Source organism: Rattus norvegicus, chromosome 5, assembly GCF_021556685.1.
Source record: "Rattus norvegicus strain SHRSP/BbbUtx chromosome 5, alternate assembly SHRSP_T2T, whole genome shotgun sequence".
Classification (NCBI taxonomy): Eukaryota; Metazoa; Chordata; class Mammalia; order Rodentia; family Muridae; genus Rattus; species Rattus norvegicus.
Window position 1 is genome coordinate 61573150 of NC_141538.1, and position 27362 is coordinate 61600511.

General features: G+C 43.2%; 1 protein-coding gene across 1 annotated transcript in view; it reads left to right on the plus strand.

The window, feature by feature from the left end:
- Positions 1-27362, plus strand: part of Ube2r2 (ubiquitin-conjugating enzyme E2R 2) — a 58300-nt gene that overhangs the window by 14536 nt on the left and 16402 nt on the right. Inside the window, 1 exon segment of the mRNA NM_001127573.2 lies at positions 19256-19342. Within this exon segment, the coding sequence (NP_001121045.1) occupies positions 19256-19342 (87 nt within the window).

A 27362-nucleotide genomic window follows, 5' to 3' on the forward strand; every position in this document is an offset into this window, starting at 1 on the left:
GCCTCTGCTTCCTAAACTCTGGGGTTAAAGGCATGTGATACCACTGCTGCCTTGCTTGAGTTACACTTTTTCAGTTTAAATAATACATATACATGTTAAAAGTTTTATATACTTAACTTTCCTGTCACTCCTTTCCACATTTCTGGCCTAATTTTCAGAAAGTTTTTGTTACTGTCATTTGCAAATAAAATGTATTAACAAATGTATTCATGCCATATAGTTCTCAAAGGCTTTTGTCTATTCTAGTTTTTGGGTTTTTTTTTGTTTTTGTTTTTGTTTTTTTCTGGTGAGTGCCATCATAATTCTGGAGTATATCTATACTTGTGTTTTTGTCATTAAAATCTCTTTTGTTGGGGTTGGGGATTTAGCTCAGTGGTAGAGCGCTTGCCTAGCAAGTGCAAGGCCCTGGGTTCGGTCCTCAGCTCTGAAAAAAAAAAAAAAAAGAAAAAAGAAAAAAAAAATCTCTTTTGTTGTGGGAGATGATCATGAAATGCCATCTACTTCAACTATGCCTTATAACCTTCCACTTTGTCATTTGTTTTCTTAAAAAGTTATTAGTGTGTGCATGTGTGCATGTTTTGAAAAGAGTATGTGCGGGTTGGGGATTTAGCTCAGCGGTAGAGCGCTTGCCTAGAGAGCGCAAAGCCCTGGGTTCGGTCCCCAGCTCCGGGGGAAAAAAAAAAAAGAGTATGTGCAAGGTGTAGGAGTGTACATACATGCCATGGTGTGTGTGGGGGGCACAGAGGTCAGTCTTCTCCTTATCTCATGAGCATGTCACCCTCTGATCCACTTCCCCAGCTCCCTCTAATTAAAACACTTAAGTTTCTTTAAAAAATGTTCACGTGTGTGTGCACATGCATGTACGTGCCTGTGCGTGCCTGTGTAGGTTACAGGACATTGGGTCTGACCCTAAGGAATAAACTACCTTCTTTGAGACAGAGCTCCTTGCTTTAGAGCTCACCAGTTAGGGTACCACATGTCCCAGGGATCTTCTGTCTCCGTCTCATTGTCTCCTTGCTGTGGGGCTACAAGCACATGTCACAGCTCCTGGCTGATAGTGTGTGTGTGTGTGTGTGTGTATATGTGTGTGTGCTGGGGCTCAAACTCGGGTCCTTGTGCGTGGCACTTCACTGTCTGAGCCATCCTCTCATCCACCTCCCTCACATTTCCAAACGTGTGTGTGTGTGTGTGTGTGTGTGTGTGTGTGTGTGTGTATTTGTGGAGGTCAGGGTACAACTTACAGAAGTAGGTTCTCTCCTTCCATGGTATGTGTACTAGGGATTGAGCTCAGACTATTGATTGGGCTTGGGCTGGGTGGCCAGTACTAAGCTTTCTTGCCAGCACAGAGGGTATGGTTGCTTTATTTTAAAGATTTATTTATTTTTATGTGTATGAGCATTTTGTTTGCCTGTGTACCTCATGTGCGCTTGATGCCAAAAGAGGTCAGATTCCCTGGCCCTGGAGTTATAGGTGGTTGTGAAGTTTGGGAAACAAAATTGCATCCTCTGTAAGAGCAAATACTCTTAATGGATGAACTAGCTTTCATTCTCTCCACTGGTAAGGCTAAAAGTGATACATGTTTGCAGTTTAACTAGTAAAATGCTTTAAAAAAAAAAAAGATTTGATTTGGAAAGATGGCTCAGTGGTTCAGCAGTTAACAACACTGAATATTCTTCCAGAAGGTCTGAGTTCAGTTCCCAGCAACCACATGGTGGCTCACAACCATCTGTAATGGGATCTGATGTTCTCTCCTGGTGTGTCTGAAGACATTGATGGAGTACTTAGTTTTTTTTTTTTTTTTTTTTTTTGGTTCTTTTTTTTGGGGGGTGGGGACCGAACCCAGGGCCTTGCGCTTCCTAGGCAAGCGCTCTACCACTGAGCTAAATCCCCAGCCCCGATGGAGTACTTATATACATAAAATAAATCTTTAAAAAAAAAGATGGGGTTGGGGATTTAGCTCAGTGGTAGAGCGCTTGCCTAGCAAGTGCAAGGCCCTGGGTTCGGTCCCCAGCTCCGAAAAAAAGAAAAAAGAAAAAAAGAAAAAAGATGATGTCAATTTGTCTTTTAATTCCAGTGCTGGGGAGGCAGAGGCAGGCAAATGAACAAAACCACATAAAACTCCATATTATTTTTATATAGAGTTGTCCCCCAATTTCCCCTTGATTCTTTTGGAGACAGAGTCTCTCTGTGTAGCCCTGGCTGTTCAGGAACTCACTTGGAACAGGCTGGCCTCCCTTCAGTGCTGGGGCTAAAAGCATACACCACCATGCTCAAATCCCTTTTGGTAGTTCAAATTTGTTTAAGACAGGGTATTTCTATGTAGCCTTGCGATTCGTAAACTCACTTTGTAGATGAGGTTGGCCTTGAACTCAACAGAGATCTGCCTGCTTCTGCCTCCCAAGTGCTGTACCACCACCACCTGGGGTACATCCTCTTTGTCTTTATAGACACACCCGGGAATGGATTTTTCTCAGCCTTCAGAATAGGAAAAAAATTCCTCTAAAAGCTATTTAGTTTCTGGTACTTTTGTTACATCAGCTAAAAAAGACTTATAATATACTAGAAATATTATAAATGAAAATAGCTTTCACTTATGATGTTCTATTGTATTGTCCCCTGGAGCTGGAATTACAGGCAGTTGTGAGTTTTCATGGCTACTTGGAACCAAACTTCCGTCTTCTGAGAGAGCAGCAAATGCTCTTAACCAGGGAGCCACCTCTTCAACTCCATTAAGCATATTTTCAAAGAAAATATAGAACTCTGTAGATCTGGCTGGCATGCCTTGAACTCAGAGATCCTGCCTCCCAAGTGCTGGGGTTGAAGATGTGTACCACCACTGCCTGGCTTAAAGATACACAGCAAGTTTTTTTTTTTAAAGATTTATTCATTTATTATATATAAGTACACTGTTACTGACCTCAGACACACCAGAAGAGGGCGTTAGATCCCATTACAGATGGTTGTGAGCCACCATGTGGTTGCTGGGATTTGAACTCAGGACCTCTGGAAGAGCAGTCGGGTGATCTTAACCGCTGAGCCATCTCTCCAGCCCCACACGGCAAGTTTTGATAGCAAGCTTGTCCTGTTGGAGTAAGTGCTGCAACAAATTAAAAATTAGTGTAGGGGAAGCTATGGGGACAGTGAGATGGTTCAGCATGTGAGTGTAATGGCCTCCTAATCCGACAGCCTGGAGTTGGTTCCCCAAACTGCCTTCTAATTCCGAAGTGTGCTGTGGCACTTATTCTCCCAAGTGCACACACACTGTGTGTGTGTGTGTGTGTGTGTGTGTGTGTGTGTGTGTAAGTGTGTGTAAAAGAAATTTTCTTTAGACTAAAGGAGAATGCCTTATTTTAATAGTTGGAAGGAAAGATCTATGGGGTAGAGAATTTGATCAAACACAAAAGAATAATATTTTTGACACATGAACATTATATGAAATTTAAGTTTCAGTGTCCATAAAAAATTTGCTAGAGCTTTGCATTTATTAATTCTCCAATGGCAAAGTTGAGTGGTTTCCACAGCAGACATATGGTGGTCTCTTCATGCTGCCATATGGTATATTACAAATCCCAGTAATGGAGTCAGCTGTGCTGGATCACACCTGTCATTCAAGCACCCCAGAGGCAGAGGCAGGAGGGTGACCACAGTTGAGGACAACTTAGTCTATGTAATGAGTTCTAGTCCCACCATGGCTTTGCAATGAGAACCCTGTCCCAAAGAAAGGAAAAACGATATTGATGGAGTGGTGGTTGTGTTGCTGGTATTGACTGGCATGTATATTTGCTGTATTTGGCATTTTAAATTTTTATTTTAATCATTTCTTAACCCATTGGTGGCTCATGCTCATAATCTTAACACTAAGGAAGTTGGAGCAGAAGAATTGCCACAGGGTGAGGCTAGACCAGCTAGAGTGAGATCCTCTCTCAAACCAAAAAGAGGGAAAAATGAAAAGACAAAAGTTGATTTCAAATGGCAGACTCCAGGCACAATGGAGGATGTTGTCATCAAATTAAGTGGCAAAGCATTGTTTTTGTTACACCATCACAGTGTAACTATGTGAGAGGAATAGACATTATCAGATTATATTCCTCATAAAAGTCTTGACTCACAGGCAAGTGGTTTTTTAAAAAAATCTAGAAAATTGAGATCAAATATCTCCTAAAAATCTCTTTATGAAATTAAAAGTGAGGGGGGCTTGAGAGATGGCTCAAAGGCTAAGAGCACTGGCTGCTTTTCCAGAGGTCCTGAGTTCAATTCCCAGCAACCACATGGTGGCTCACAACCATCTATAATGAGATCTGGTGCTCAGTTCTGGCTTGCAGGCAGGCAGAATGCTGTATACATAATAAATACGTTTTAAAAAAAATTAAAAATGAAAATGAAGGGCTGGAGAGATGGTTCAGCGGTTAAGAGCACTGGATGTTCTTCCTGACAATCCGGGTTCAGTCCCCAGCAACCTATGTCTAACTCCAGTTCCAGGGGCTCTGGCACCCTCACACAGACACACATGCAGGCAAAACACCAATACCATAAAAAAACAAAACTAAAACTGCAACTAGTTGGACAGCCATTTACCAGTAGTGAAGTGTGATTAGTGCTGAATCCGACACTGGGAAGGTAAGCATGTTTAGGATGATTAGCTTTTGATGAGGACAGTCGCTGAGCAAGCTGAGGATGGCGACAGCAGCATCAGTCAATTAAGAAATGCAAGTGGGGGCTGGAGAAATGGCTCAGTGGTTAAGAGCACTGACTGCTCTTCCAGAGGTCCTGAGTTCAAATCCCAGCAACCACATGGTGGCTCACAACCATCTGTAATGAGATCTGATGCCCTCTTCTGGTGTGTCTGAAGACAGCTACAGTGTACTTATTATATATAATAAATAAATCTTTAAAAAAAAAAAGAAATGCAAGTGATTGTTCTCTCTGGCTGTAGATGGGCGGGCATGTGTTATATGCTAAATCATACTGCTCACTTGTTGTCTATTTGACTAGTTGACAGAGTTTGAAGCTACTGAAGATTTATTTAGTTTGTGTAGGGGCTACAGATGTAGCTCAGTTGGTTAGAGTGTTTGTCTGCCATGCACAAAGCCTTTGATCCCTAGCACTGAATGAAATAACCAGGCATGGTGACGTGCATGCTATAATCCCCATACTCCTAGGTAGAGGCAAGGAGGATCAGAAGTTCAAGGCCAGCCTGAACTGCATGAGGCCAGATCTCAAAACTGAAACCAAAATAAAAAACTAATTTGTGTGAATGCTTGTTTTTGGAAGAACTCTGGTCAAGAATTCAGGAGACAGAGACAGAGACAGGTACAGGGACAGGGACAGGGAGAGGGAGAGAGGGAGAGAGGGAGAGAGGGAGAGAGAGAGAAAAGAATTCAGTAGAACACCCAAGTGGAATCTGCTAAGATCCATTATACCTGATGATGGTAAAAATGCATATGGAACAGAAAAAGGCAAATTAACAAAATGGTGAACCCAGGAAATGTAGTAAGTGTTCAAGCTTATGATTATTCACTAGCAGATAGAGTTGGACTGGTTTTGAGAGCCAGTAGTCATGAGGGGGATTTCATTCACTTTTGCATATTCCCAAAGAATGTCCTGAGGTCCCTGCATGTGGCAGTTGAGTGGGACGACAGTAGCTGATGCCATAGTTCAGGCTAGTAACTCAGTGCATAGTCCAGATAGATTCATGTGACTTAACTACCCACTTGCCTGATTACAGATATGAGCTACTGTACCTAGTTATTGTGATTTTTATTCTTAAAGCCCAGTGCCGAAACATTTTTTCTCAAGGAGAATTATACAACCTAAATGGCATTGGAAATTAACTTTTGCTGAGACTTTTTTTTTTTTAAAGATTTATTCATTTTATTATATATAAGTACACTGTAGCTGTCTTCAGATACACCAGAAGAGGGCATCTTTACAGATAGTTGTGAGCCACCATGTGGTTGCTGGGAATTGAACTCAGGACCTCTGGAAGAGCAGTCGGGTGCTCTTAACCGCTGAGCCATCTCTCCAGCCCCTTGCTGAGACTCCCCCCCCCCCCCCCCCCCCCCCCCCCCCCGGAGCTGGGGACCGAACCCAGGGCCTTGCGCTTTCCTAGGTAAGCGCTCTACCACTGAGCTAAATCCCCAGCCCCTTTGCTGAGACTTTTTTAAAAAGTATTTTGTGTGAGAGCCTCAGCTGTGCATGCTTAACAGATGGTTGTAAACTTGCATTGGGGTATGTGTCACAGTTTGTATATGCTCCTCCCAGGGAGTGGCACTATTAGAGGGTGTGGCCCTGTTGGAGTAGGCGTGTCACTGTGGGAGTGGACTTTAAGATCCTATCTGCCTGGAAGCAGTATTCTGCTAGCAGCCCAGATAAAGATGTAGAACCCTCAGCTCCTGCACCATGCCTGCCTGGGTGCTGCCATGCTCCTGCCTGGATGATAAATGTTGTTCTTTATAAGCTTGCCTTGGTCATGGTGTCTGTTTACAGCAGTAAAACCCTAACCAAGACAGTAGGCATTTGGAGGTAGAGGACACATTTCCATGGTTCCTGCCTTCTGCCTTGTCAGGGTTTCCTGTTTTTGCTGCTGTTGTTTATATAGCTAGCCATGGCACCTGTGGCAGCCTTAGGACAATCGTGAGTATTGTTCCAGTTGCTGTCCACTTGTTTTATTTATTTTTATTAGATATAAGAGGGAAAGAATGGGTTGGTTCTTAGAAGCCAACACAGAATTATCTTTCAAGAAATAAGGTCTGTTAGGAGAAAGGGCCTCAAGGGGAAAGCATTAGAAAGAAGAGGCATATGGGCCTGGCATTACATGCCTTTAACCCTAGAAGAAGCAGGTGGTTCTCTGTGAGGTCAAGGCTAGTCTGGTCTATATGATGAGTTCCAGGACAGCTAGAGCTACATGATAAACCATGTCAGAAAGATGAGGCATAAAAGGTATAATGTTAATGTTATAATTAACATAATTCCAAAAAGGGAAGGAGAAACTTTTTTTTAAAGATTTATTTATTTTATGTACATGAGTACACCATAGCTGTCTTCAGACACACCAGAAGAGGGCATCAGATCCCATTACAGATGGTTGTGAGCCACCATGTGGTTGCTGGAAATTGAACTCAGGACCTCTGGAAGAGCAGTCAGTGCTCTCAACCGCTGAGCCACCTCTCCAGCCCAAGACGCTTTTCTTTAAAACTTGCATCTAGTGACATACCTCCTCTTGCCCCCTTCAAGACACGGTTCTCTGTCTATCCCTGGATGTCCTGGAATTCACTTTGTAGATGAGGCTGGCCTAAAAATCACAAGGATCTACCTTCTTTTCCTTCTAGTTAGTGATGAACACTTAATGCTAGCACTTGAGAGGCAGAGGCAGGCAGATCTCTTGAGTTTGAGGCCAGCCTGGTGTACTGAGTGAATTCCAGGACAGTCAGGACTATAGAGAGAAACTCTGTCTTGAAAGACCAAAAAAAAAAAAAAAAAAAAAAAATTAAGTAAACAAAACCTCCCTGTAGGAAAATTGTCTTATTTAATAGAGAACAACAAAGATACAACTCTTGTTCGTTGTGAGACTAGCATTTCCCTGCCCTGCGATGGAATGGGCAGAACATTTGTTATCTGAGTTGCATTTTATATAGAGGGGAGAGAAAAATTTATATAAATAATATACAGACAGTTACTTAAATATGATCCTATATGAGTTCCTAAAGCTTTGTGTTTATTTATTTTTTTATAATAAGGTTTTGATGATAACCCGGGCTTATTTTAGGAATTAAATGAGTTAACACATGTAATACATTATAGAAGTGTCCAGCACATAGGAAATGCCCAGTGGATGTCAGTTTCTTACTTTGATTAATACATGCATTATTGTGTGTGGTGTAGGTCTGCATGTGTCTCTGGGTATGCTGTCTTGTGCATGCTTGTGTAGAGGCCAGAGGCTGGAGTTGGGTGTTTTCCATTGCTCTCTACGTTGCTTTTGAGACAGGGTCTTTCCCTGAAACTTGAGTTGGCCATTTCATCCAGCTAGGCTGGTTAGCTGGAAATACCCCAGAATCATCCTGGATCTGGCTTATCTACCAGCAGTACAGAGGTTCAGCTTGTGTGGCTGCTGGGGCCCCTAATGTAGGTCCTCATGCTTGCCCAGCAGGCACTGTATCCACTGAGCCATCTTCCCATTCGATAATTTGGACAGCAATTTGGTGAAATTTCACTACCATAGTTCTATAAAGGGGGGTAAGGAGTAGAACTAAGGTTTGTAGGGAGTTGCAGAGATTTTCCCAGGATCACACAGAGTAGCTTGCATTCCTGGTTCTGTAGCTTATTAAGCTTGTGTGCCTTAAGTACAGTTTGCCCTACTCAAAGCACATATTTGGATGTTCAGCTGTGTTTGTCTGTTAGATGATTGTGTGGAAAGAGGTCCATAGAGATCCTCGGTTTGGGAGAAAGAATAGAGCCTCCAGGAAGTACTTCCTGTTCATGACGGACAGAAGCTGAGTACACTTTACAACATTTGGGGGCAGGTGGACAGTGCCAGGTTTTAGGGTGAAGGCCTTGTGTGTGCTAGCCAAGGGTACTTCCCACTGACCTAGCTACTCTTTGCTCAGTATATTTCCAGAAGAAAAGTCAGAGGTGGAATGCAGTCTAGTACCTGTGATGAGGAATGAGGTCACAAACTAGTAAATAGGCTGCTCAGCATCGCACCAAAGTTGAGGGTCTGGACTATTAAAATGAAGTCAGAATCAACAGAACTGTCTGTCAGAATTAGGAGCATGCCAGTGTAGGTGTGGCTTAAAGTGTCAGTAGGGCAAAGAGAAGTGCTACAAAGTGTCATTGGCTGCTTCAGTTTCCCTCCTATGTAACCATTTATCTGGAGATGAAGCCAGCCACCTTGATAACTCCTGAGCTCCTAGACTCCGGCTCAGATACCCTTTGCAATACTAAGTGTCACTATGTCCTGGTGACTGGTAGCTGATGGCTTAACTGACCTGCTTGTCTGGATTCCTTAATTCTGGTTTTATTTTAACCTCTTAAACCCTGTCAGTCCAGATTGCTCATTGCCTTCCCATAAGCACACCAGCTGACCAGGAGCAACATCTTCCAGTTCCTTCAGAATGCAGAGTCTTTGACCTCCTCATAAAGTCACATCTCAAGGGGACACTGGCCCTGGCTTCAGTCATGGTTCAGTATTTAAAATCTTTTTTTAAAAATTGTTGTTTCGGGATTGGGGATTTAGCTCAGTGGTAGAGCACTTCCCTAGCAAGCTCAAGGCCCTGGGTTCGATCCTCAGCTCCGAAAAAAAAAAAAATTGTTGTTTCTAGCATTGAGATCCTGATCTTACTTTTCAGTTCATAGTTCCCTCACTCCATTTCTGAGATACGAGAGAAGGAACCAAGGGTCTGAAGCCAGAGATCTCTTGAACTGTATCTCAGGCCCCATGTTATGGTTCATTATGACCTTGGCTATTTTAGGCTTCTCTTTGCTGGTCCCCATTTATTCATTTCTTTTTCTTCTGCTAATTCGGGCAACAATTCTAATATATTATATTCTTTATTAGGCACTTTAATTGTTAAAGAACTAAACACTTAAGCAGGACTATGGTAGTACATGCCTTTAATCTCAGCACTTGGGAGGCAGAGGCAGGCTGGATCTCTGTGAGTTTGAGACCAGGGCTACACAGAAAAACCCTGTCTCAAAGAAACCAAAAAACAAACAAACAAACAAAAAAACCCACCACCACCAACAAAAAACCCCCAAAACGGAAAAACAAAAACAAAAAAAAAAACCAACAACAACAAAGAAGTAAATACTTAAGAGACAAGTTCAAGAATTTATTTTGGGGGAACCATTTGAAGGTATCTGATGATTCACTATTCCTCTGAATAATTTAGTATATACCCTACAAGCAAGGGTACCTACACATTCAGAATTCTCAATAAAGAAACCAAATGGAAGCTGCCTGGTGACTCGCACATTTGTATTCTCCCACTGAGGACGCTGAGGCAGGTGGGTTGCTGTGAGTCTGGGGATGGTGTGGGATAGAGAGCAAGACCTTTGGTCCTATCTTCTTCCCAAAAGAGACTTAAGGTGAGACAGGTACTGTGTAGTCCCCAGACCCCACTAAACTTGCCCAGTTACTTAAAGTGTTGTAGCAAAAGGCTCCACGTGGGCCTTTTTCTGCCTGTAGCTGTCCTGTCCGTAGACCCTGTGAAGGTGTTAGCATTCCTAGTTTCGTCCTAGATGTTCACAACCTTGGTGTGTGGCCCTTAGGATTCGCTGCTAGCCTGTCTGTGTGCACTGTGTGCCAGACCGTGTGTGGAGTTCCCTCACTTTCACTGTACCCTGTGAGGCAGCGCACCTACTCCGGTTTCTTCACTGTGGTTATCCTGTGTAATTCATAATGTATAAAATTCTGTTCCTGCTTGTCTTCTCCTTTTTTTTTTTTTTTTAGATTTATTTATTATATGTGAGTACACGGGCATCGGATCTCTTTACAGATGGTTGTGAGCCACCATGTGGTTGCTGGGATTTGAACTCAGGACCTCTGGAAGAGCAGCTGGTGCTCTTAACCGCTGAGCCATCGCTCCAGCCCTCGTCCTCTTTACTCCCCCATCTCCTCTTCCACTCCTATCTTGCTCTCTTGAGACTGGGCTTCGTGTAGCCCAGGTTAACTTCAAACTCTTAATCTATCTGCCTCGATCTAACCAATGCTAGAATTCTAAATGCGAACTACCACATGTTTCTTATTTAACTTCCTGTTTTTTAGTTGGTAATTTTTGAGGCGGGGTCTCACTTCTTGCCTTGGAAATCGCTCTGTTGCCCAGTCTGGCTTGAACATGCACACTGCTCCCTCAGCCTTCTAAGTGCTGAGGCTATAGCACTTAGCTTTCATTTTTACTTACTAATTTCTCTAGAATTTAACTTCCTGTTTGTAAAAAAGATCTATTTTATGTTTGAGCATTTGCTGCATGTATGTAACACATGTGTGACTGGTGTGTGCAGAGGTCAGTAAAAGGCGATGTATGCTTGGAATTGGAATTAAAGGCAGTCGTAAGCTACTACGTGTAGGTGCCAGGAACCAAACCTGGATCCTTTGGAAGAACAGTAGGCATTGTCAACCAGTGAGCCATCTCTCTAGCTCCATTGCCTGTTTTTCAAACAGGTAAGCAATTATTTCAGAACAGTGCTGTCCAGACTAGTCCGTAACTCACTTACTGTCCTGCCTCAGCCTCTCTGCTTTAGCTGGGTTATATATTTATTATTTTATTAAATGAATAATACTGGTGTTTAGTAAATATCAAATGAATAGTATTATATTTTTGTGTTGTGTGTAGTTTTTGCTAACCCACTTTAAGCTCAGGGCAGACTGCGCCACCAGCCCCGTCCAAGTTCCCTCAGATCCGCAGATGAAACACACACACACACACACACACACACACACACACACACACTCTTATTTTCAACCTTCCTTGTTGGCTCAATTGCTGGGCACTTCTGATCTCCCAGAGCTAGTATGCTCTTCCCAATACTCTTGGCTCAACAACACCCTAAATCTGCCCTCAGCTTTAGTTGCTACCCCAGGCCCAGTCAAGGAAGTAGCCAATGACCCCTCCACCCTAGATCTCACATGGCTGGTGCCCTTTCTCCCTCTGAAGCTTCGCAAAAATCTCTCTACCTTCTCTTGCATCTCTAGCCTGCCTGTTGGAACATGGAAGTCCCGCCTTTTTCCTGGGAATATAGGAAACAACAAACACAGCTTCTCAAACTTAAATAATTATAGAGACTACCTGGACAGCCCCTAGTTTATCATGTCAGAGTGTCTATCTTCAGCCTTCCAGCCCAGAACTGGCTGGCAGATCTTTTGTGAAGCAGGAAATATAAAGGATCAGCTTACCCTGTCTTGGCAGACATTAGTAGTTGACTATCCCACCTCTGTTTGTCCTTTTTGGACAGTATATTATTTGCATATGATAGAAGCAATTTCTCTGTAGTGGCTGCCTTGCCACAATAAGCAGCCTTGCCTGGAGGTAAAGGTGTTCAGTTTTTCTTTGAAGCAGAATGGGCAAACTGTCTGGAGCAGACATGTCTCATTGTCAAATGATTCTTCTTTTTTTTTTTCTTTTTTTCTTTTTCTTTTTTCTTTTCTTTTTTTTTTTTTTCGGAGCTGGGGATCGAACTCAGGGCCTTGCGCTTGCTAGGCAAGCACTCTACCACTGAGCTAAATCCCCAACCCCCATGATTCTTTTTTTTAAAGATTTATTTATTTGTTTTAGGTAACACTGTCAATGTCTTCAGACACACCAGAAGAGGGCATCAGATCCCATCATAGATGGTTGTGAGCCACCATGTGGTTGCTGGGATTTGAACTCAGGACCTCTGGAAGAGCAGTCAGTGCTCTTAACCGCTGAGCCATCTCTCCAGCCCATGAGTTAATTTTTATCAATAACCATTTGTAATAACGTCTTCAGTCATACCATGAAGGATAACAGATTCTCTTGAATTTTAGTAGTTCTTCAGGGGGTCTCCCTCTGTCATATCTAACCCATTATCACTCTGGAAGAGGTCCAGAGCCTTTTCTCCTTTCCTGTCAACACAAATACAGAGCCTCTCTTCCAAAATAACAAGTCCTTGGTCCAGTAACTGGAAATCATTAAATGTTTAGCTTGACCTCTCAGAGGAATTTTAATATCACTGCCGAACTCAAAACCATACTCATTTTGATAAATAAAACAAGTCAAAGCACATAAAGCACTCTAAACAAATATTAGCCAATGAGACAGCATTTTTGCTGCCTCCTGCCCTGACCTTCATGAGATCAAGGCCTAAATTATTAATTTAATAGTTCTGTTTACTTATTGCATGAATCTATTGTCAGGCTCTCTTTATATAATTCTCAAGGCCTAAATTTCTACTGAGATAGGCTAGGCCACCTACCCCCTGTCTTCGATCTAATTTTTTTTTTTCTTTTTGGTATGGAATTGAGTTTATTTAGGGCATGGGAAGGGGAGTTGAGGGAGTAGAGGCAAAGTCATAGAAATTTTTTTTAAAAAATATTTATTTATTTTATGTGTAAGTACACTATAACTGTCTTCAGACACACCAGAAGAGGGCATCAGATCTCATTACAGATGGTTGTGAGCCACCATGTGGTTGCTGGGATTTGAACTCAGGACCTTTGGAAGAGCAGTCAGTGCTCTCAACCACTGAGCCATCTCTCCAGCCCCCAGTCATAGAAATTTTAAAAATTATTTATCTATTTTATGTACATGAGTACACTGCAGCTGTCTTCAGACACACCAGAAGAGGGCATCAGATCTCACTACAGATGGTTGTGAGCCACCATGTGGTTGCTAGGAATTGAACTCAGGACCTCTGGAAGAGCAGTCAGTGCTCTTAACCGCTGAGACATCTCTCTAGCTCTCACAATCTAATTTTTTAATATTGAATGCATCAGTATTTTTTCTGTAATTGACTTTAAATTTCCTTCTGCTAACTGTATACACCTATTTCCAGGCTCTATTTATGTCATACCAGGCAAAAGCAATCCCAGAAACCTTGTGTCTGCCACACTCAAAGATCCCGAGAAGTTGTCCTGGCATGTCTTTTGCATACCTTTAAAGCATTTGTTCATTGTCCCTAACTTCTCTCCTCTGTGGAGCTTAAATATCTGCTGCATCTCCCATCTGACTGCCTGCCTCTCATCTCAAGCTCTGTATAGTTCTGAACTGTAGGAAGGAATCCCCTTCTGTCCTTAAAAACAATAAATCCAATCTAAAGTCTGTCCTTTGATTACCTGCTTGCAGGAAGCAGGCAGCTTTTATTGTTTTATTGCCCTCTCTGCCTGACTACACAGCAGAAGTGCCCAGCCTCTCCGCTTGAGCTCTCTCTGGCTGTGGCTGTATTCCTTTGTTCTAGTTTTTGAGCTCTAGACCCAGGTTACTAGGCTCTCCTCTGCTGAGAAACCAGTTCTCCCCCTTCCTAGACCTCTATCATTTGCATGTGTATATAGAATCCCTAAATTAATATCGGATTCTCGCCTTCCATGTTGTGCACCATGTGTTGCATGTAGTTTTGCTACCCAGCTTTAAGCTCCTGGTGGACTGCTCTACCACCCTTGCCTAGGTTCCTCGGATCTGTGGGTAAAACACACATTCATTTTCAACCTGCATTATTGGCTCAGTTGCTGGGAGCTTCTGATCTCCACCGCCAGCGTGCCCTTTCCGGTTTTCTTAGCTCAGCACCTAAGTCTGCCCTCAGCTTTCATTCCACCCCAGATCTCACAGGCAAAATATCTTCCTCGTCTCTTAGCCTGCCGGTGGGGACCCAGAAGTCCCGCCTCTTTCCTTCTACCCAGCAATTGGCCCTCGGCATCTTTATTGATTGATCAAGAACCAATTGGGGAACAGGACCTTAGCAACAGAACCACGCCCTACATTTTTGTTTTATATGTCAGAGTATAAAAGTATGAAGTCCAGAACATCATATTCTGGAATGGTAGAATGGTTGTTGGCATGTGTGTTCCACCTCACCGGGATAAGTGGAGTTCTACAATGTACACAAAATGTGAGATATTTTTGTCTTGGAACTTCAGAAATCCTTGTGATCTAAATCTGATCTGATCTTGGAGGTAGTTTGCCGCCACCTGGTGGCAGTGGTCTACCTCGTTATAAAGATGTTAATGGGAACAAATCTAGCTGGCTAGGGCTTCTGGGCCTTGGCAGAATTTTTATGTGAGGTTTGTTGATGCCAGGTTCTTTGTCACAATCCTGGAGGATTGGTCCAGGAGAGTACTGAGGACTTTCTCTGTCTCTTGCTTTCGAAGACAGGTTTTGTTTCCAGTCCTTGACTCTGTGAGGACTGGAGTGAAGGTGGGTAGGAGTTTTACTTTGGATTTAAAGATTGGGAGGCTGGGGCCCTGGAGAGATGGCTTAGTGGTTAAGAGCCCTTGGCTGTTTGAGAAGGCCTGGGTTCAATTCCTCAGTACGTTGTAGAAACTCCCAACCATGTGTAACTCTAATTACAGGTGATCTGATGTCCCCTTTTGGCCTCACACTGGCATCAGGCTTGCATTTGGTACACATCCATACCCATTCATGAAAAAATGTTTATACACATTAAGATGAATAGTTAAAGAAAAAAAATTTTTTTTTTCGGAGCTGGGGACCGAACCCAGGGCCTTGCGCTTGCTAGGCAAGTGCTCTACCACTGAGCTAAATCCCCAACCCCAAGAAAAAATTTTAAGTGGGGTCTGAGAACATAGCTTAGTGTAGGCCACTTGCCTGACATGTGTGTGGCCTTAGGGTCAGTCTCTAAAATCATGTCCAAAGTATTTCCTATCTTTCTTCAAATTAACAAATGAAGGAGGGGAGGGCAAGAGAAGGGGAGGGGTAGACACACAGACAGACAGACACATATTAGGACTCTATCCCACGGTTTCACATGTACCAAATGTTCAAATTTTGGACAGATTACAGGTGTGTGCAACTACCACCAACTTGGAAATAGCATTTTAAACACTTAAATTTTTAGCTAAGCCTGAAGACACGTGCCAAGTTGGCTGTAGTGGTGCACACTGGTATTCTGTCTGTAGCTTGAGAATTTTGGTGTGGGAGTGAGAGATCAAGAGTTCAAGGCCAGCCATGGCAAATTAGAGAATAGAGACTAAGACAGTCAGTGAATAAAATTATTTAACTGGCACTGGAAAGGTAGTTCAGGCCAGCCTGGGCTATATAGAGAGACTCTGTTTCAAAAATCCAAAAACAAGACAAACAAAAAACAAACCAATAAACAAAGAAATAAAGCATTTTGAAAAATTACTGTTTTTTATATTATTTTATATGTGTATACATGTGTTCGTATGCATGGGCCATGGTATACAAGTGTAGGTCAGAAAAGTTATGGGAGTGTGATTCAATCTCACAGAGTCATCAGCCTTGGTGGCTGGGACCTTTATCTACCAAACAATCCACTGATGGGCTTGGGGATTGAGGGACTGGAGAACTGGCACAGTGGTTAAGAGTGTCTGTCATCTGGAGAACTCAGGTTTAATTCCCAGCATCCATCCACATGGTGGCTTACAACATCATTAAGTAGCTTGAGACTATCTGGTGCCCTCTTGCTCTAGTCACAGACATGGACCAGACAGAGACTGGTAGTTCTCTGTAAGTTCCAGGCTAGCCAGGGTTACTGTAGTGAGGCCTTTTCCTAAAAAGGAAAAAGAAAAGAAGACTAGAGATTTAAATAATGGAACTAAGAAATTGTGTCAGGGACCAAACATAGAACCTCTGATCCATTATGGCATCGTTTTTTTACTTGTGTATTTTATGCATATGAGTACACTAGCTGTCTACAGACATACCAGAAGAGGGCATTGTTCATATATGTGTTTATGTACATGCATGTTACAGTGCATGAATGAAGGTTAGCGTTGGTTCTCTCTTCCTACCTTGTGCACTCAGATGGGTTGGAGAAGACTTAGGTCGTCAGGTTTGGTAGCAGTTGCCTTACCCATCAAACCTTCTGACTAGTAGAGTTTATAGTCAACATTCAATATGCTTATTGTAATTGTTAGCTTGCCTAGTGACTTTAACCTAATTTTCTAAAGCCTGTTTCTTTATCATGGTTTTTATAAAACCATTCATTTCAGTTTACCATATGCTAATGTGATACAGATTTACTGGGGATTTGTGTGTGTGTGTGTGTGTGTGTGTGTGTGTGTGTATGTGCGCGCGCGTGTGCACGCATGCTCTGACTAGGGTACCTTTGAACATAATTTTAGGAGAACTGTTTACATGATGGCCCTGCTTCAAATTAGATAAATAGACATCTCTCTGCAAGTAGAGGTTTTTAGAAAACTTGTAGAAGGGGCAGATAAATGGCAGTTCTCAAGGGTGGGGTGTGGGTGTCATGTGGCTTGAGCAGGTTCTCTCCAGTGCCTGCCTGCTCACCCACATCCCACCCCACCTTGTTTTTTTATATTGAATTTATAAAATGTTTGTTTTAAAGCTTTTGCAATAGCAGATTGGACTAGACTGAGTTGCTCTTTGCAAAGGCCTGCCCTCTTGTGACTAGCCTCTGGAAAGAAGGCCAGCCCTTCTGTCTTGACCTCCTGAGTGTGTGTGTCACACATGTGTGCTGCCAGGCCTACCGTTGGTTATTTTCTAGCCCTGTGAAGTAGCTGATCTTTATTCAACGTCTTCATTGCTTTTATGCTGGAACTCCTAAGGGTCCTTGCTTTGGGTTTTTAAAAAAGATTTTTTTAAAAAAATTTTTTAAAAATGTGCTTCTTCTTTGTTTGTTTGCTCTGCTGCACGTACACCTGCATGGCAGAAGAGGGCAACCTTACAGAGGGTTGGGAGCCACCATGTGCTTTCTGGGAACTGAACTCAGGACCTCTGGAAGAACGGCTAATGCTCTTAACCACTGAGCCATCTCACTAGCCCAGTTTATTTTATTTTATGTATATGAGTGTTTTACCTGCACGTATGTCTGAGTGCAACATAAATGCAGTGAGGAAGTCTGGAGAGGATGTGAGATGCCCTGGAACTGAAGTTATAGACAGTGTGAGCCACCTCCTGAGTGCTGGGTACTGAACCCTGGTCCTCTGCAGAAGCCGTCAGCGCTCTAACCACTCAGCCGTCTCTCCAGGCCCTTATTTTATATTTCATAATATTTTAAATATGAATTCTGGCCAAGAACATATATTGTAGGATATTTATCATATCAAAAGAGCAAGGAATAACCTAATCATCCCAAGGCAAGAAAGCCACTTTTTCAAAGAAAGAATTCCTGTGTGTGGGTGCATACCCATAATCCTAGTTAGTACACGACGGGCAGGAGGACTGCACACTGGAGGCTAGCCTGGGCTACATAGATAGCTATAGCCTGGTTCCAAAAAGTTTTCATCTGTGTGTGTATAATCAGGTTATGTTAACATTGATAACCACACTCAGAACATTGCTCTATTTGTTATAAGATATGGACTACTTCATAAGCTGGGTATCTTTTTGGGAAGGGGCCACATTTATCTATGCACAATTCCAGTTTTATTAAGTAAGCACTGCCCAAACAAGTGCTTACTTTTCTGTAGTGTCTAAAGCAGCACCAGGCTGGCTTCAACTCATGTGCCAAATGCTGGAGTTACAGATGTGTCCCACCTGGGCTAGCTTTTTGTGGTTTTGAGACAATCTTAAGTAGCCCAAGCTGGCCCAGCATAAGAATATTTTATAATTTAAAAATGTTTATGATGTGATACAGGCAAAAACAACATTGAGTTCAATGTCTACATGCTAAAATTTCCTTCTGAGTCATCTTTTGTTAACAAATGCACACATTGTGGTACATACATTGTTATACCTTGTTGGTTTTTGCCTCTCTATTACCCCCATGTCAAAATTTTCTTTTTGTCAGTTCTTGGAACTAAACTCAGGGCTAGGGAGTGAACGCTAGGGAAGTGTTCGTTACTGCGCTGCATTCCGAGCCTGCTTTAAAGAAAGTGTTCAGAGTAGCCAGCTACTCAGCCGGCTCATGGTTAAAAGCACTCGGTGCTCCTGCAGAAGACCTAGGCTTGGTTCCCAGTTCCCATGAGGTGGCTCACAGCCATTCATAACTCCAGTTCCAGGGCCTATTCTCCCTCTCTGACCTCCGCAGCTACCAGGCTCACATGGTACTCGTACACACAAACATCCAGTACATAGATAACACATTTACATGTAAGTTTTAAAACCTTTATTTAGTGCTGGGAGATGCGTATGAGCTGGAACTTTGAGCTTTGGAAGGTAAACTGGAGTCTCGAGGCTCAGTGTGGGAGGGGAAGTGTGTAATGAAAACCCCTGGAAGGAGACTATCCGAAGGGGGCAGCAGCATTGTTTCTGATTGGGGGATAATGCTTGCATGATGGCAATAAAAAGAAAACGTATTGATTCTGTATTCTTTACTATCAGTTGTTTTGTCTGGCATAAGAACAGTAGCTGGAGGATGAGGACGGGCGTCGCTGCAGAGTGCACGTTGGTGTGCCGTGGTCTGGGTCCCTCCTTGCCTGGCAGCAGCAGCCTCAGCACTGGGGACAGCCTACCTTTCATTCTTCTGGGTTGGGGAATTTAATATCAATATTTGATGAGATGCTAAAAGAACATGCTAATAACTATGACATACTTTATTCTTACTAGAAAGGAAGTTTGTTTATTTGGGATATAAAAGAATGAATTATTAGGCAAACGAATAACGCCTTGTTTATTACCATATCTTCTTTCTCTTTCAGGCACATATTAAATTTCCTATTGACTACCCATATTCACCACCTACCTTCAGATTCTTGACCAAAATGTGGCACCCCAACATCTATGAGGTAAGAGACATTGTCATAACTTTCTGGTTCTGTATTTTCAGATTAGTTCTTTAACAAGAGGCTAGGGCTTTACCAGTCAGGGCCCTGAGTCTGACCATCAGCACACAGAAAAGAAGTGGTTTGGACTAGAGGGCGGGGCTTAGTGGTAGAGCATCTTATGCACAAGGATCTGGGCCCAGTCAGAACACCACAGCCCCCGCCTACCTCTAAAGTAGATTGGATATCTCAGTAAAGTGTGTTTTGCTCTAACCACAGGGAAATATTCATGATTTTTGCACTTCTACTTTGTAGTGTCTGGCTTAATTATGATATGTAGTAATTATAATCTAGTTAAACATGGAGCCTTAGCAGCTCACTGCTAAGATTATAATACTCGTGCGTTAATATTTGCATTTGAAAAGTTTAATAAAGTCATATAAATGTATTTGTGTGCCTGTCCCCAGCCTTCATAGCGAGGGTTACCTGTTGCTGTGCGCAGACTGGGCTTTAGGGGCAGGAAACTTATCCACTTGATTTGGACTGGCTTCCTGCCAGGGGTTACAGCTGAGCATTCGAGCCTCCTGGAATAAGTCCAAGGTGAGGTTCTTCTGTGGACAAGCTAATGTCCTGAAGACAGCATTTCTAGGAGAACTGGTGGTTGAAACATGAAACGTACTTAGCTTCGGGCTGCATCCTGACAGCACTGGAGAAATCAGTGCACTAGCCTCTCCTGTGTTTTGTCTTCATTGCACTTCCTGGTTAATTTGTGTTTGACACAACTTTCCTGATGGATTTCAGGCTGTCTTTCATTGTCCTCGGGGCCTCCCAAGTGGGGTTCTGGGCACGCACAGTTTTGTTTTTGTTTTTCTAGCTAGAATAAACATGACAACGGTGATGTGTGGTTACCTCTCCAGAAACCGTTCCTGTGATATTCTCTTAGTATTTAACATAATCATAACACTAAGGCACTGCATGAAGGCTCAACAAGAAACCATGAGTTTAGTGTCCAGAAGCTGCATGGTGGAGGGAGAGAACTGACTCTTCAGAGTTGTCCTCTGGTCTACACACACCATGGCACCTCTCCCCCAATAAATACAGATGTGTCAAACAACAAAAATGGAGTTCAAATTGTGGTACCCCCCCCTCCCACACACACACTTAATCCCAGAAGAGGCAGGTGGATCTCAATTGGAGACCAGTCTTGTCTACAGAGAGAGCTTTGGGATAGTCAGGGATACACAGAGAAACCCTGTATGGGGGTGTGTGGGGATTGAACTTTGATTATAGTTTATTAAGTACTGTTATGGCCCAAAAGGCTGTAAACTTTACTGTAATATTTGTGAATTTAATTCTTTTAAAAATACTATGTTTGTGAAAGTTATAAAAATGAAGGAGAAACACAGAACAAAAAGAAATTTAGTTGGAGCCCTAGAGATGAGTCAGCGGTTAAGAGTGCACCCAGCTTTTGCAGAGGATCCAGGTGGAGTTCCTGTTCTCGTTCGGTGTTCGACTCTCCAGGGGTGGGTACTGCAGTGTCTACAACACCGGCAATCTCATGCTTAGAACCAATTCCTCTAGCTGCAGGGTTAAAGATGGATCTTTAAATACAAAATAAATTCAATGTGGGTTTGCCATCAGTGATTATACTACCCAGTATGATTCCTTTCTGCATAGGGCTGCAGAGAAGACTCAGAGGTTAAGAGCACTGTCTGCTCTCCAGAGGTCCTGAGTTCAATTCCCAGCAACCACATGGTGGCTCACAACCATCTGTAATGGGACCCGATGCCCTCTTCTGGAGAAAAAAAAAAGATTCCTTTCCATTTTGTACTGTTATTTACAGTTAAGTGTATTGGTTGCAGGATATGCTGCTGTACACTATAATCCTAGCACTTGGAGGACAGGTGAATCTCTGTGAATTTGAACTTAGCCTGGTTTGCTTAGAGAGTTCCAGGCCAGATAGGGCTAGATAGTGAGACCCTGTCTTTTTTTTTTTTTTTTTCTTTCTTTCTTTCTGGTTATATGTTTTACTGTGCTCAAAAGCATTCAACTGGAATCTTCTTGGACTGATAAACACTGTTATGTTTATACAAATGACTACAAACCTTACAGATAGGATGACTTAAATAAAATATTCATTACCACCCCCACCCTACCCAACCCTACAACCTCAACTTACAGTGCGGGGAAAGCCTGGTATCATGAGAGCCTGAGCCCAGGACCTAAAGGCTAGCTTGGACAAAACAAGCCAGGCATTTGCTGTCTGATAGTGGTGAAATATAATTGGAAAGGACATATATTTGAATCCTGGAACTGGCAAGTCATTTGTGTTGACTTTTCCGTTCCCTCTCCCTTTCTCTCTGCTGTTACATTGCCAGTGCTGGACTTGAACATCCTCTCCCTGCAACAGTGGGCACATCCCTGGCCCAGTCTTCGCTCGGTGTTATCGGGGCAGCAAAGCTTCGAGCATGAGACAGACAGAAGCACATTTCTGCTTCACTTCTTGATTGTTCTTATTCACTGTGTTGGTTTTACTAAATCGAGTTATTCTCTGTGTGGTAGATAGAATTATCCACTATCTTGTAGAACTTGTAATTTCTGTAATACTAGCTTTAATGATTTATCCTAACTAGGAATCAACTGACAAGACTAAAGATAATGCACTAGGATTTCATACACACGTTATACTGTTGCAGTTTTATGACCTTTTAAACCAGAGACATTATTAACTATCTCATTGATGTTAAACTCATGGACACTTTAAATACAAAATTCTTTAAAAAATTAAGATTAGTGTAATATTTGTATGTTTTGTTTTCATTGTCCAAATGTTTTAGCCACATTAAAAGCCATTGACATAAACTTTTAAAAATGATTTTTGCAGCAACTTTAGATTTTAAAAAGGTTACATGGGGCTAGAGAGATAGCTCAGTGGTTAGGAGCATTTGTTGCTCTTGCAGAAGATCCAGGTTTAGTTTCCAGCACCAACACAGTGTCTCACAGCCATCTGTCTGTAACTCCAGTTCCCAGGGATCCAGTGCCCTCTTCTGACATTATGGACACGGAGCACACATGTGCACCACAGATACACAGGAAGTCACTCATAGACAAAGTTTAAAGGATAAAGAGGTTTCAGAAACAGTTGACTTTGGATATTTTGAGGCAGTGTCTCACTGCATCGCCCTGGGTAGTGCATATCCTGGCTTAGTCTTTCCCAGTGGTGGGAGTTAAAGTATGTGCCCCAACGCTGTATCCTCACATATCCTTTTGTTTGGTGCTCCGGGTTTGGGGAGAGTAAGACTGAGACAGGGTCACAGTAGCCCAGGTTGGTGTGAAGTCACTGAGGTCCTGCCTCTGCCTGTTCTTTCTGCCTTCCAGATCCTGAGAATTGGTAGGTAAGAGCACTGTACTCGGCTGTAGATCTTGGTCTTTTATCTTTTTATGTTTATGGATGTCTGCCTGTGTGAATGACTGTGTACCACATATGTGCAATGCCTGTGGAGCCAGAAGAAAGGTGTGAGGTCCCTTGAGCTGCCGTGCGGTACTGGTAATGAACCAGGGTTTTCTGAAGAGCAGCCAGTGCTTAAGGGCTGAGGCTTCTCGGCCTTGTTTTGAGAATGGCTGTTGAAAGAGCTCACTGTAGACCCTTAATGCTGTTTTCATTATCCTGTGTCACCCTGTGCACGCGCATGCACACATACACTCACACACACACACACTCATCACACACACACTCATCTCACTCATCACACACACACTCTCATCACACACACACACGCACACACACACTCATCACACACACGCACACACACACTCATACACACATGCACACTGTGGCTTAGGCAGCTTCCATTCAGGGCAGTCCTGCTTCAGCTCCCGAGTGATTGGCTTACACTGTGTACCACATTCCTCGCCCTATTTATTGTTTTATTCCCCCCCGATTGTCATCACTGCCCAAGCTAGTTGCTTTCTTTATTGTTGAGAACAAAACACTTCACAGAACACTCCACAGATGAGTCACAGTTTGAGGGTGCAGCTCCCTGTGGTGGGAGAACTCTGAGCTGTGGGGCTGCAGGTCTGTAGCTCACTCTGCTCTCCAAGGAGGCTGACATTTATCTTGTGTTCATTTTACTCTCTGGCCTTTAAGGAGGGCCATAAAAGGCTGGAGAGCTGGCTCAGCAGCTAAGAGCACCGACTGCTCTTGCAGAGGCCTCTGGTCTGATTCCCAGCATCCATCTGTAACTCAAGCTTCAGGAGATACAATACACTTACGTCTTCTGCAAGCACCGGCTGCACACCCAGCACACAGACATGAAACACTCATACACATGAGTACCGCCATGGACGGAGAAATGTGCACTGTTGTTGTCCTTGTTTCTCTGTGTAGCCCTGGCTGTCCTGGAACTCGTTTTGTAGACCAGGTTGGCTTCAATCTCAGAGATCTGCCTGGCTCTGACTTCTGAGGGCTGGGATTCATGGCTCAGAAAAGCTTTTTTCTTTCTTCAAAGGGACAAAAAGGCATCCTTCAAATACACATTTTTAAATTCTATTTATTTTAGCTGGAGAGCGATAGTGCATCTCTTATCTCTTTAGTTTCCAGCACTCAGGAGTCAGGTGGATCTGAGTTTGAGATCAGTCTACTCTACCAAGAGAGTACCAGGATGTCCAGGACCAAACAGAGACCCTGCCTTGGGTCATTTTTATTTTATGTATGTGAGTGTTTTGCCTGCATATATGCTTATAGACCGTGTTCGTGCAGACATGTTAGGGCATCAGATCCCCTAAAACCAGAGAGGTGTGAGGCTCTGTGTGTGTCGTGAGAGGAACTCAGGTCTTCTACAATAACCAGCATTAAGTATTCTTTTTTCCCCTTATTTTGGTAAAGATTTATTTATTCATTTTACATAAGTGTTCTATCTGCATGTACCCCTGTGTGCCAGAAGAGGGCATCAGCTCACATTGTAGTTGCTTGTGAGCCACCTTGTGGTGGCTGGGGATTAAACTCAGGATTTATGGAAGAGCAGTCAGTGCTCTTTTAACTGTGGCGCCATCTCTCCAGCTCCACATCAAATATTCTAAACTACCAAGAGATGTCTGTGGCCCCATACATGTACATTTTTATCACATAATCAGAACTTTTTATTTTTTGAGATAGGGTTGTAGTATTCACCTTGGCTAGCCTGGGATTCTATATAGAGAGCAGGCTGGCCTTGAACTCATAGAGACCCACCTGTCTCTGCCTCCCAAGTACTGGGATTAAAGGTGTATACCACCATGTCCTGCCCAGACATAATATAACAAGACTCCCATACACATAAACTTTTAAAGAGACAGGAAGGGGAAAAGGACACGGCTGCAGAGTTGTGGAGAAAAAGCAACTCGTATGGTTGTTGGTTGGGCATGTGCATTGGTGTAAAAATTAACATGGACGTTCCTCAAAAAATTGGAACTGTGATATGAGTTAGTTGCTTGCTATGTATCCAGGAAACTCGGGGTTAAATATAGTTGGGATTCCTGCCTGCCTACACTTCCCTTAACCCTGTTCTCAACAGTCAAGGTACATAACCAGGTTAGATGCCCATTAGTTGCCAACGCCACGTAAACTGGACCCAGTAGGACATTTCTGTTGTCACAGCACTTCGATGGAATCAGGAGGATTCTATCCTGGGCTTACCAAGTACCCAGGTCACATAGGGCTTTCTGTCTCAAGCACACAGCAAGGTGTAAGCCCTAGCACTGAGAAGCAGAGGCAGCAGGTCAGTGCCAGCTCCAGGCGTGGTGGTGCACACATTTAATCTCACTGCACCTCTGAAGGCGGAGGCAGAGGCAGAGGCAGAGGTGGGATAGCTCTGAATAGAGGCCACCTGATCTACTTGTAGAGGTCTAGGCCAGCCAGGACTATGTAGTGAGATCCTATTCCAAGACAGACAGACAGCAGAAATATACATGGGGAAAAGAAGATGTACTATAGACTCACAACAGAATATTATCTAGCCAAAAAAAAAAAAAAAAGTAAAGTCCTGTCATTTGTAGAAAAATGAGCAGAAATGAGTAAACAAAATAGGCCCAATTCAGAAAGACAGACACTTTGTTTTCTTGAGCCACTTGTCGTCCTGCATACCTTTAATTCCCAGCACTCGAGGCAGAGGCAGGCAGCCTGGTCTACAAAGTGAGTCCAAGACAGCCAGGGCTATACAAAGAAACCTTGTCTTGAAAACAAAAAACAAAACAAAAATTTTCTCTTACATATCCAAATCTTAAAAATAGAAACAGTAAACAAGCAAGAGACAGACAGACATAAAATTAGAATGGGGACTGCTGGAAATAGGAAGGGCACCAGCATTAGGGAAAAGAAGAAAGGGTGTCCGGGGTGAATGTGATCCTAGAATTAGGGTCTCTCTGTGGGACCTGAGTACTGCCAACTGCTTAAGGGTGGCTGATCAGCTAGCCCCAGGGATACACCTTTCTCTGTATCCAGCCCTGGGATTGCAGGGGAGCCATGACACTCAACTCTGTCCATGTATTTATTTTTTATTTTATCTAATAATGACACTTAGATATTTCTTTTCTTTGTTCAAAAGAAGATTTCTCTGTGTAGCCCTGACTATCCTGGAGACCAGGCTGGCCTTGAACTCACAGAGGTCATCTGCTTTTGCCTTCTGAGTGCTGGGATTAAAGTTGTGCATCACCACCACCTCACCACACCCAGAACAGTCAGCGTTTCGTGTGCACGCTGGGGACTGAATTTAGGTTTTCATGATGTCGCAGCTAGTGCTTCACCAGCTGAGCTCCTAATAAAAGACAACTGTAAGAGGGCAGAGAGTATATGGCATAAATGATCCATGAATCTCCAATCAAAGTAAGTCAGTGTCTCTCTTTCTCAGCAAGATGCCATAAAATTTATAGAGAAATGAGATCTAGAGTAGGGCCAAATCAACATCGAGGGAGAAGTAAAGTGTGAAACTTGTTACCAAGGGAGTTTGGTACCACCACAATGAAGAATTGAGAACGTGTGTAATTACTGGAGTTTTTGGCCTGGAACCCACACTGGCCTCTAACTCACACTCTTCCTTCCTCAGTTTCCCAAGGGTTGACATTGTAGGCAGGAACTGTGATGCCCGGTCATGACACCACGCTCGTTGAGTGGTATACTTGCTATGGCTTCTTTTGTGATAAACCGCCACAGATACGTATGAAAAGGTTTATTTGGCTGGAATCTTCTGGGTCACTGTGCAGAGAGAGAAGCCAAGGCAGGAACCGATCGATGCAGAGGCCATGGGGAAAGTCTTTCTGGCTTATATATCAGGGCCTGCTCAGCCAGCCTTCTTTTTTTTTTTTTTCTTTTTTCTTTTTTTTTCCGGAGCTGGGGACCGAACCCAGGGCCTTGCGCTTCCTAGGTAAGCGCTCTACCACTGAGCTAAATCCCCAGCCCCTCAGCCAGCCTTCTTAACAACCAAGGACAACCTGCCCAGGGGTGATGATTCCCCTTCCCCTCCAACATCCACATTAGTCAATCCTTGTCCACAGAGCAGTTGACCTCCTCCCTGTTAAGATTAGCACAGGTGGGAAGTAACACACTTATTAATAGTTGCATTTCCATGAACAACAACAGCAGATGATAACAGTGTTCAAAAGCTGCTCAGAAATAAACTCTAGAGGCAGAGGCAAGAGGGCTCCTGCAGTTGAGGCCAGCTCAGTCTGTAAAGTTCTTTAAGGAATTTCAAAAAACTCAGTAGTAAGAGGATTAACCTAGTTGAAAAGTAGCCAAAGTTAGCCACAAATGTATACTCAGGCTGAGGTAAGAGGATTAGGCCCGACTGGACAACAACCTGTAGGAAAATACAAGGAGAACCTGACAATTAATTAATGAACTGAAGGACACATCACACCAGCCTAGGCTAGCTGCATCTGAGGAACAAGGACTGCAGATGCCACACACTGCCGGTAACACACAGAACAGTGGACGTGCTCTTAGAAAAGGTAAACACGGGTCTCACATCTAAGCCCACAGTTCTGCTGTAAGGGAGAAGAAGCGCACTCTGTA